At 44.8% G+C, this 11,623-nt stretch overlaps 1 protein-coding gene across 2 annotated transcripts in view; it reads left to right on the top strand.

The window, feature by feature from the left end:
- Positions 1–330: 330 nt before the first annotated feature.
- LRP12 (LDL receptor related protein 12) overlaps positions 331–11,623 on the top strand; it is a 76,656-nt gene continuing 65,363 nt past the window's right edge. For both annotated transcript variants that reach the window (XM_030553690.1, XM_030553689.1), the window contains exon 1: positions 331–633. In XM_030553690.1, coding sequence (XP_030409550.1) covers positions 417–633 — 217 coding nt within the window. In that variant the 5' untranslated portion in view covers positions 331–416. The remainder of the gene's footprint in view (positions 634–11,623) is intronic.

Here is an 11,623-nt window from a genome sequence, read left to right as displayed (position 1 = left end):
GCAAGGGCCAAGCGACTGGAGCCTTTCCCGCCTCTCTCAGCTGGGCAGTTGTCACTAGTGCAAGAGGCTGTGGCCTGGGGCTGACTGACACCTGCAGGCAGGGAGGGAGATGCGGCACTGGCTGCGTTTCTCGGGCGGCTCGAGCCAGAATGAGCCCTGCCCTCCCCCGGGCCAGCGGGGAGCAAGAGGTCACCGAGCCGGGGGCGGGCCGCGGCGCAGCCACCTCGTCAAGCCCCGCCCCCTCCTCGGCCAGCAGGGGGGGTGGAGCTCGGGCTGCTGCTCCTCTCCCCGTGCGGGGCCCGTGGAGAGCAAATCCATGCGCTCGGCCAGCCGCTGCGCAGCTGCACTGAGCCCCGCCGGCGCGCGCGAGAAGGAGGCCGAGGCCGGCGGAGTCTCATGGATCCCCGAGCCGACGGATGAGGCGAGGGCCGCTAGCTCTCCCCGAGACAGGCAGCTCCGCTGGGCTCCGGTCTGAGGGGGCGCCCGGCCCCTCCCGCGGCGGCGGCTCTAGCGCGGGGCTCGGCGGCTACAGCTCCTCCCCCCGTGGCGGTGTTATGGCCCCTTGTTGGAGCACAAAAGCGTCCCCAGGCTGGCGGCCGGCGCAGCTCCTGTTCCTCGTCTTCTCCTGTTGCGGTAGGTACCCGTGTCTGAGGGGCCCCGCCGCCCCCGGGCAGGGGGGCCCGCCTGCGGAGGAGGGTTGGCGGATGAAGGCTGCTTTGTCTCCTTTCTTCTCCGTGTGTGAGGGGTGGGCATCGCAGCCCCACTGCTAGGGAGAGGTTCCCGTGCTTCCCTACCCCGCCCCGGTTTAATTACCCCAACCCTCTGTCCCCGGAGCCCCTTCCCCGCCCCTGATCTCGATTTAACCCCCCCCCCCCAGCCGTATCTCCCTGTTGTTGTTTCAGCCAGTGGTGGTGGTGGACTCTTCCCCCAGGGGCTCCCTTAAACTCAGCCTGGGACTTGGCCCAGATACCTCCTTCCCCCTATGCGCATCTGCAGACTCCAGAGCCGGTGTGTGACTGTAAAAATCACTGAATTAATAAATCCCTGCAAGGTATTCCAGCCTGGCCAGTTTGAGACAGATGAGGCCGGGTCATCACAGATGTGGTCCCCGGACTATGTTGGATGCTAATGATAATGCTAATATTATGTGATGAGTTCCTCACACACAGAAAGGCCTTGAGCTTTTGTTTTGGCTTTTTTTGTTTTTGTTCAGCCTTTGTAATGATACTGTGTTTATTATATTAACATAAACACCCATATATCTTTCCAAAACCTCAGCCTAATGTAAAGAAATACTTATCATTTCTATCTCTTGCAGAATTTCTCCTCACAAAGTATTTGAGTGATTTACAGACAATAAGCCAAATCCAGCAATTGTTACTCAGATTTTACAGTGGAAAATTCCTGTTGGCTTCTTTGTGAGTTCTGCCTGAGGACAGAATTTCATTACTGGATTCCGGTGTTATTTGTTTTCATTAGGTCCCACAATGTGTTAAAGTGTTTTCCTAGGGTAAAGAATGTTTTATGCTGTGAAGAGCTTACAAATTGCAGTGCTGATTCAGCAAGCTACTTAGGCCCTTGCCAAACCTAAAGTATGTGCTTAAGTATATTGTTAAATTTGAGGCTTCAGGGTTTGTTGTGCTAATTAACAGAACAGGTGTAAGGCCCTGATCCTGCAAACACTTAGCCCTCGTCCAGACTAACCCGCGGCATCGGCGGGTTAAAATCGATTGCTCGGGGATCGATATATCGCGTCTAGTCTGGACGCGGTGTATCGATCCCCGAGCGCGCTTACATCGATTCCGGAACTCCATCAATCCGAACAGAGTTCCGGAATCGACACGGAGAGCCGCGGACATCGATGCAGCGCCGTCCAGACTGGTGAGTACCTCGATTTTAGAAATTCGACTTCAGCTACGTTATTCTCGTAGCTGAAGTTGCGTATCTAAAATCGATTTTAATTCCTAGTCTGGACGTGGCCTCAGGGTATATCTACATTGCAGCTGGGAACAAGTCTTCTGGCTGCATTGAAAGACTCATGCTAGCTTTGCTGGAGGTAGCACACAGAAAATAGCAATGTGGACATTGAAGCTCTGGCAGATACTCAGGCTAGCCACATGAGCCGGTTGGGAGGGCTTGAGAGTCTGAGCCCCAATGTCCATTTTTAGCTTGCATGGGGGAGCAGAGCTAGTGCAATGCTGTGTACCCAGGCTGGGAGGCATAACAGCTGCAGTATAGACACAACCTTACAGGTTCCTGCTCCCAAGATTTTTGCACCAGTGTAGCTACACTAACATAGTATCAGAGGGGTAGCCATGTTAGTCTGGATCTGTAAAAGCAGCAAAGAATCCTGTGGCACCTTATAGACTAACAGAAGTTTTGGAGCATGAGCTTTCGTGGGTGAATACCGGCTTCCAAAACTTCTGTTAGTCTATAAGGTGCCACAGGACTCTTTGCTGCTTTTACACTAACATAGTTACGTTGCTGATAGCACTGTAATCCCCCAAGGTAGATGCAATGCACTACTGCAAGTTGGAAATGGGTAAATTGAATGGGTGCAAGCCCCATTTTGCATTGGAGCAGCACATCTATCCTGGAGATCTGTGTTGATGTAACTATTGCTATATTAACTGCAACTTCAGTGGTGCGTAAATCTATAACACAGACAAGCCCTTACATGTGTTAAATTTACACGTGAGTAATCCTATTGAAATCATGAGAATACTTGCGTGTAGAATGAGGCCTGATCTTATATCACATTCATCCATTAGATTTTCTTCTGCCTTGCTGAAATTCCTAAATTCTTCAGCATTTTTTATCATTGCCCTTAGTTTCAATTATCATGCCATCAAAAGGACAGGAATACACAGCTATTTTGGCGTCTTTGACAGAAGTAACATCTCCTTCTTCAGTTTCTTTTTTAAAAAGAACATACCGTGCAGGACTGAAGAGGCAGAGATACCAGAGCCCAAATTTTGCATACTCTGGTGTTGTCAACATTGAAATTACCAGAATTAGGAAGACTAGATAGATAGGGATAAGGAGTATAACTTGTAAGTAAATTGGTCAAGGTTTGGAGGATGCACCAATATGGCATCAGCACAAATGAAATAAAGCCACAGTTAGAGGAAAACTGATCTGTAGTGCAGCAGGAAGTGGTAGGGAAAGCTTGGCCCAAGACTCTGGGAATGCTGTGGAATATACTATGTGATCTTTAATGTCCATGTAAAGCAGACAGGATTTCATTTTTTAGGAAACTGTGTGTATGTCCATCCATGCAGTTTGCATGGCACTCAGCCACTATGAGTTAATTTTTTTAATTGCTCTGAGACTTTTTGACTAAACCAAACAAAAAGGAAATCATGTTTATAACAGTGATTCCTGACGTCATTTACAGTATTTGTACAGTATTATAAAATCATATGTGTGCTTTGTAATAAGATGTCTAACATATCTATGTATTTGGGAAAAAAATCTTCCTTGATCACATCATGGAGCTTTAGTCAGGTTTGACAAGGTTTTTACCAAGGACCTACTAGTCAAAGATAAGAGGAGAACTGAGTCTGGGAGCTCCACAAATGATTTCCTTGGGCAATGCCTTGCTGAGCAGCTCAATCTCCTCTGTTATGTCTATTGCCAAGAAGGAAAAAGGGTGTTGAGACTTCTACCAGGGTGCCGTCTCTAACCTTTCTGGAAGGACTCATCTTTTATATCAGTCATTGGCCAACAGATGTCTGACTTATTTGCTCACCAGGAAAATAAATTGCTGTAGGAAAAAATATTAGTGTTCTGAGACTTGAGGTATTTGGTTGTGGACTAGTACCAGTCCAGGTTTTAGAGATATATGAGAGGTGATTTGATTTACAATAACTGTATTGTAAATCAGTTAGTTTTTCTCTTTTAGTTCAGCTTGCAGAAGTGCCATGAAAACGTACCATTCCGGGTACAAATTTTACTCTCCTACCAGTCTATAATGATGAGAGAGGGAGGAATAATAATTTACTCATCCGTTTAAAAACAATTGGTTGACTCAGGCAAGTGGGTGAGAAGAACTTTGCTAGGATAGTTTAGTTAATTTCCTAAAGAAACAATAATTCGCGTAGGTTGATTTGAGAGCCAAAACACATTCTCCCAACAAGATTGTTTAGCTTAACAAATCGCTGTACGCTAAATTCAGATCCTTTTTAGTAATATTACTTTTACAATTTACTGGACAAGATATTTCGATAAACAGTCATTGTTTGTTGGAATTACTTTTAACACAACTATTAAAACCAGCATGTTAGAATGGTTTTGTATTCCTTGAAAATAAAAATAATTAATTTAATGGTGTATCAGCCTAGTTGAATCAGACAGTACAAACCCATAAATATACTTTAGTGCCTGTTATCACAAAGGGTCCTAGAATTTGTCTGAATAAAATCTTTCACCATCTTCTGTGCAAGGGGGCATAAATCTAACTTGCTCTTCACAGTTGTGCTTTAGGTGCCCTTTGGGATCAGGGCCAGGTTAGGTATACTTACAATAGACCCTTGCCTTTGGTGCCAACTGCAGGGTCATACTATGAAACCTAAATCCTAGCTTTCATTTAAAAAGTTTGTAGACCACATGGTTGCAAAATGCTCGAAAATATGGCCTGTGTACAATTGATGCAGTGATGTCTACAGACTCAGAGAATCTCTAGTAAATGGAAGAGCAGCAGCCACTAGAGCAGTGTTCTCCAACATGGCCACTGTGGCCGCATGCAGCCACCAGAGGCTTTTCATATGGCCACGGCAGCCTCCTGGCTGGTGATGGTGGGAGACAAAGCATCAGCCCTTCGCACTCCTCCTTGTTGCTCCTGGATGTGCCACCCTACACAGTCTCTGGAGAAGTAGGACACAATGCTGCAAGAGCAAGATAAGTTCTTGACCCACTTTGGGAAAGCGGTTTGGGCAGCAGGCTCCAGCAGCAGGACTTTAGGAATCTGGCTGTGCGGCCCCAAGCTCTGACCACAGGGCAGCAGGTATTGCCCCCCTCTGGCTATAGCCACGCAGCCCTGGCTTCCAGCTGCGGAGCTTCAGCCTCTGGCTCCTACTTTCAGCTTCAGAGCAGCAGGTGCTGGCCCCCAGTTCCGGTGCTGGCCCCCAGTTCCAGTCCTGGGCTCCCTCCACGCACTGGCCACAGGTGCCAACCCCAGTCCCATCCGCACGGGAGATGGATTACCTACCCTAATGGGAGAATCCCTCCTGCAGGCATAGGTAATGTTTATGCTGAAGCGTTACAGTTGTGCTGCTGTAGCATTTTAAGTGTACACAAGCCCTTAGTACTGCCATAGGGAGCCTTGGGCTCAAATGAATTCTTTTGAGAAACTGAAGCTTGTATTAAATAATTGAAGTTTTCCGTAATCAGGGTTATAATAAATGCATGCAAATTATCCTTTGTATAACAAAACTCTGTCATCAAACAGTAGTTCTAACTACCTTTCCCCCCCCTTAGGTAGAGTTAAAGGAAGTTGTTTTCAAAGGCATAATGACCTCAGAGGCTTAATTCACAAGATGTGGTGGTATTATGAACACCAGGGATGAGTGGTCTGCTTCCCATACAAATCAGCACATTTTGTTTTCCACTTATCCTTCTTTGTATATGTGCTGCAGTGGTTTAGGGAAGAAACTACTGTAGCATGCTTGCCTTCTTAAAGTAAATGAAAATATCTTTAACAGGATATATACAACTATCATTTCAAATTGTTTCCAACAGAACAGTTATTTACTACTAGCTTGAAAACATAACATTTTAAAATTTCTTATATTGACGTGGTAAAGTAAGGCAGGCTAAAGCTGAATGTCTGCAAGGGGTGTTTCACAGCATATCAGTTGGGAAAAGGAAATGTAAAATCATCATTTCACGTCTTTGAATTGCAGCGCTATGCAGCAGGATGCCATATCCTGGGGCTGAATTGTATGGTGGGTTTAATTAGTGAAGGCGTCTCTGTTGTGGAGACCACATCTTTCCATTTTCCTAACATGCTTCATGTCAGAAGGTACTGAAGAAGCAACTGATTCCATGGCCAAGGTTTAATTAATAGCCCTGGGCAGAGCAGTTCACAAAGCCTGCAAAAGCTGTGGTGACAGAGGATCCTAAGTTGGGAAGGACCTTCACAAGAAGGCAGTCATGCCTTCTGTGTTGCGGAGGGAGAGGAAAGGGAGTAAGTTCTCTTTAATAAGTTCTGTTTAATAAGAAAGAGAAGGAACAATATGGTCCAGACTCTGCTTGGTTTTCTTTTCTGTTTTTAATCTTTTTAATTTTTTAATTAAATGGGTGGAGAGAGAAGAAAGTAAGGAATCCACTTCTGTTTTCTCTGGTAGCAGTTGGAGGCAGGAGGAGGGAGTGAGGATCAGGTCAGCATTTGAGTCACTGCTTCAAGAGTAGGAAGGGAAGGGAAGGAACAGAAGCAGAAGGATGCTAAGCAACTTGTGCATACCCAAGTATGATTATGCTTAGTCCTCAGGCAGTGAGGTGTCATGGAAATTTTGAATCCCTGTTCTTTACTGTTCGTCCTGATTGAGTGAATGAGCAAGCTGTGACTTGTGAATAGTCAGGTGATCTAGTCCCCAGACTATTACTTGGTGTGCTGGAGCTACTCAGGGACTCCTGTTTGCTTGCTGAGACATGAGTGCAGAAAAAATGTTTGGGGATCAGGCCCTTTGTAGCTGCCTTACCCATTGAGTAAATTTCCCTCCCCCGGGGACCCAACTAATTAGGCCTGAATGTTGCTGCTGGGTTGGCTGAAGTTTGTGTCCCTTAGCTGTTACCTGATTGCTGTAGTATGTATACTGCCTAACTCCAGGCCCAGCCTCTTCTTTCCCTGACTGTCACTCCTATGTGTGCACTCCCTCTCACAGTTATAATTAAAAGCACGAGTTGGGTAGCTTGATTACACAGGTGAGTACCAATTGAATAGTAACCCTGGTAACCCTCTGTTGTTGTTGAAATCTTTGTCCCTGGCCTTAGGAACCTAAAAAACTGGTAGTTCTGGAACTTGACAGCTAACAATGTGGAGCTTGGGGACACAGCTAAATCTGCTATAAAATGCAATAGCATTTGAGAACCATGAACAGCCTTAGTGAATACAGAGGAAATAAAATTATTAGATTTAGGTCCTGCTTGGGCCTCTAGTCTAAATCTATACAAAGACTATTCCTTGACAACTTCTTATGGTATTGCGGAACACTGTCTAGACAAAAAATTGTAAATGAAGTGTGCAGTATGGTTGGCAATAAACTACTAAACACATCTAAAATTTGAAACAAACTTCAGCAGTTCCAAAATCTTGTGTGTATTATTTAAATTGTCTTCTCTTCAAACAATAATTTTCTCAAGGATTATAGTTTGGTCTAAGAAGAAAGTGGATTGGAATAGCTTTAGAAACTACAAAATGCTGAATTCTTGCCTTCATATAAAGGCCATGTTTGCAGATCAGAGGTCCCCAAACTGTGGGGTGCACCCCCATAGAGGGGCATGGAGGAATGTTATGGGGGGTGTGGTTGGACTGGGCCAGCCCCCACAAGAGGGCCCCATCCAGCCCGCCTCTGCTTCTAGCACTGCTCTGGCCCCAGCCGCAGGCCCCGCCCCCAGCCTTAGCCCCTGGTCATGGCTCTGTTCTGGGCCCTGCCCTCAGCCTCAGCCCCTGGCACTGGCTCCATTCCCAGCCCTAGACCTGCCCTCAGCTGCAGCCCCAGCCTCTGCCCCCTTATCCGGTCCATGCCCCCACCCTCCCTGAGCAGCGGCCCTGCTCCCAGCCCCGGCTTGGTGTGGGGATGCGGGGTGCAGACAGGGGTAAGGGAGGGTGCAATCCTGTAAAGTTTGGGGGCCACTGGTGTAGATAAATATAACAAAATTACTTGCATGTTTGCACATACGAAGGAATTTATATACTTAAATACAATATCAGCAAGTAGCACTTCCTTGAAAAGGTCTAATGGTGAAATCTTGGAAATTTAGGGACATGTTTTAGCAATGCTTGAGGTTAACAACATTTATTTGAGGGTGGTGATCAGTCTTTTGCAGTTCTAAATTTACTAATGTATCTGGAAATCTGCTGTTAATAACCTGTTTAAAATGTATACTGTAATCATAGAATTTTAAACAATCCATTCTTTTGTGCAAGGTAATGCAATTTAAAGAGTTAAATAGAAATTAGAGGATCCAGTATTTGTATGAGGTAAATTGAAAAATACTATTTTTATCACTTTTACGGTGCAAATATTTGTAAACAAATAGATGTAAAGTGAGCACTGTACATTTTGTATTCTGCATTGTAATTGAAATCAATATATTTGAAAATGTAGAAAAATATCCAAAATAGGTAATAAATTCAATTGGTATTCTATTTAATAGTGTGGTTAAAACTGAGTTTAATCACAATTAATTTTTTTGAGTTAATTGTGTGACTTAATTGTGATTTATCGACAGCCCTAAATATAAGTTACCACACAGTTTTCCAAGCAGGGTAAAAAAATTACAGAGAAAACATATTAAAACAATAAAAGAACCTACATGCGTGCTAATAAGCTTACCAGAGTTCATCCCAGCTCTAACATGGATTCTAGCAGGATAAGTCCTTCAAATCTCCCTCCCCTTCCCCCAAGCACACAGTCTTATGAGGCTTCAATAGCAAGTCATTTCAATCCTTCCTATAAGGATTGGGGTCTCTGGGGACCATGGGGTCTGTCCAATTGCAGGATCAGGAAGAAGATCCTGAGGCAGCCTAAACTCAGGCTTTTTATCCCAAAATCTTTTCTTTGCTGATCTCTGGAGAATCTAGTTTGAACTAGTTTATGAATATCTCTACAGGGAGATTTCAAAGGCTGATAATGGAGGAAGTTCATTAGCATTCCTCCTCTCTACTATAGAAGGTACATCCAGTGCTATGCCAGTACATACAGTTTCATTTTTAATGTTACCAATAAGTTACTTGTGGGGGAATTCTATGCAGAAGTTCATGATTTTTTGCACAGAATTTCCTCCCCTCCTCCCCCCGAAATGGGCTGCAAAGCTTCTGGCTGCCTCTAGGAATCATTGGACCCGGCACATCCCAGCTGACAAATAGACATTGCTAGAGGGAGGAAGCGGGAGCTGGAGGGTTCCTGACAGCTGCAGTTCACCCCCTTCCTTCAGGGCATGTGTGGGCATACAGCAGGGGTTTTCAAACTTCATTGCTCTGTGACTTCCTCCTGACTAAAAAAAAAAAAAATCGGTTCCCATTCCTGGGGTAGTGTAGTAAAGCCTGAGCCTGCCTGGGCAGTGAGGCTAAAACCCAAGGGTTTCAGCCCAAGGTGGGGGTCCTGTAACCTGAGCCCCCCACCCAGGGCTGAAGCCCTTGGGCCCCAGCAAATCTAACACCAGCCCTGGAGAACCCTTTAAAACAGTGTTGCAACTCACTTTGGTGTCCTGGCCTACAGTTTGAGAACCGCTGGCATACGGGAAACTCAGTACAAGCTCAGGACCCAGCATCAAGCTATTTCTTCCTCTGAATCCCTGGGGTCCATGAGGGAGAGAGTGTGAATGTCTGGGGTGGGCTCGGGCTCGGGCTCCGGCTCCGGGGCTGGACTCTGGTGGAGAGGGAGTGAGAGTGTCTGGGCTGGGAGGGGCACAGCTGGGCTCTGGGGAAAGGGGTATGTGGACCCACTGCTGGGCTCTGGGGAGAGGGGGCAGAGAAATGGGATCTGATTTGTCATAGGGGTTTCCTTAACTCTCTATTCCTGAAGGAATTTTTTTGTCTCTCTTGTTACAGGCATAATTGCAGATAGGTATTTTGAAATAATTAAAAAATAATTGAAACAAATGTATTGTATAGTGTTATTTTGGCAAATAAAATATGCAGAATTTTGCAGAATTATAAAATTTGTGCACAAATTTTTAATTTGTTGGTGCAGAATTCCCCTAGGAATAATAGGTATTAATTCTAAGTCAGTAAGGTTTAATTTAAACTTTATTGAACTATCTTAATTATCTAAAATTTGTGCAGGATTTGACAGGATAGTGTCAGTTGGTTACACGAGTATCTAAGAAATACACAAATATTAATGAAATCTCTCACCACTCCAGTAAAACAGTATTTCCATTTTACAGATAGGGAAACTGAGGTACAGAGAAATTAAGTGGCTTCTCCAAAGTCACACAGGAATGTGGAACCAGGAATAGAGCAGATCTCCTAATTCCCAGTATGGGTGTGCATACTGTAGGAGATTTTGACACGGAGTGCTGAGCACACGCAAGATATGCATGTGGTGCCTGACAAACATCCTGAAGAATGGCATATCTATAAAATGAGTGGGGAAGCGGAGGAATGGTGGTGTCGGGAAAGACGATATTCTTAAACATCTAAACAGTGAGGGAAGACAGCCCTCCCTTTCCCCCCGGGAATACAAAAACTCTCATTGGAACTGAACACACAGTTATCCAGAGGGAAAGCAAAAAGCTAGAAATTCTCCTGTATTTCAAATCACCCCCCTTTCAACTTTATATCGTATGTAAGAAGTAGCTCTGCCCCCCCACCCCTCATCAAATTTCCAGACAGCTGCCCAGTCTCTACTCCTTCTTATTGGGAATGGCAGTCATTTGAAGACAGTGGTCATTGTTTTCTTCTTAAAAAGAAGCACCTTCTGCAAGCTACTTGATGTGAGCCCATTGTTGAGAACTGCTGCCACTACTGAAAGCTGCCTGTTAGAATAAATCCTTATCTGGTGGGAACAGAGATGACTTGGAGGGTCTTGCTGAAATTCTGACATCATCCAGTCCTGTACTGATTGTGAAACATTAGCAGCTTCATCATTTTACATGCACCTTTTATACATACCTTCCTCCTATGTCAGTTGGTAGAAGCAGTATCTCAAAAGTTGCATAGTTTTCCTAATGATAGCTCTTTGCATCCTCTCACTTGAACTTCCATTGATCAGCTTAGTGAAGGTAATTTTGTTTTTATAATTAAACTTTTTCAAAGGGAAACAAGAAGACTTTTTATCAATACATTAGAAGCAAGAGGAAGACTAAGGACAGGGTAGGCCCACTGCTCAATGAGGAGGGGGTAACAGTAACGGGAGACTTGGAAATGGCAGAGATGCTTAATGACTTCTTTGTTTCGGTCTTCACTGAGAAGTCTGAAGGAGGTCTAGTATAGTGAATGCTTACAGGAAGAGGGTAGGTTTAGAAGAGAAAACAAGGAAAGAGCAAGTAAAAAATCACTTAGAAAAGTTAGATGCCTGCAAGTCACCAGGGCCTGATGGAATGCATCCTAGAATACTCAAGGAGTTAATGGAAGAGGTATCTGAGCCTCTAGCTATTATCTTTGGGAAATCATGGGAGACGGGGGAGATTCCAGAAGACTGGAAGGGGGCAAATATAGTGCCCATCTATAAAAAGGGAAATAAAAACAACCCGGCAAACTACAGACCAGTTAGTTTAACTTCTGTGCCAGGGAAGATAATGGAGCAGGTAATCAAAGAAATCATCTGCAAACACTTGGAAGGTGGTAAAGTGATAGGGAATAGCCAGCATGGATTTGTAAAGAACAAATCATGTCAAACTAATCTGATAGCGTTCTTTGATAGGATAACGAGCCTTGTGGAAAAGGGAGAAGCGG

Source organism: Gopherus evgoodei, chromosome 2, assembly GCF_007399415.2.
Source record: "Gopherus evgoodei ecotype Sinaloan lineage chromosome 2, rGopEvg1_v1.p, whole genome shotgun sequence".
In the NCBI taxonomy this organism is placed as follows: Eukaryota; Metazoa; Chordata; order Testudines; family Testudinidae; genus Gopherus; species Gopherus evgoodei.
The sequence above is the reverse complement of the archived record's forward strand: the minus strand, read 5'-3'. Positions and strand labels throughout refer to the sequence as shown.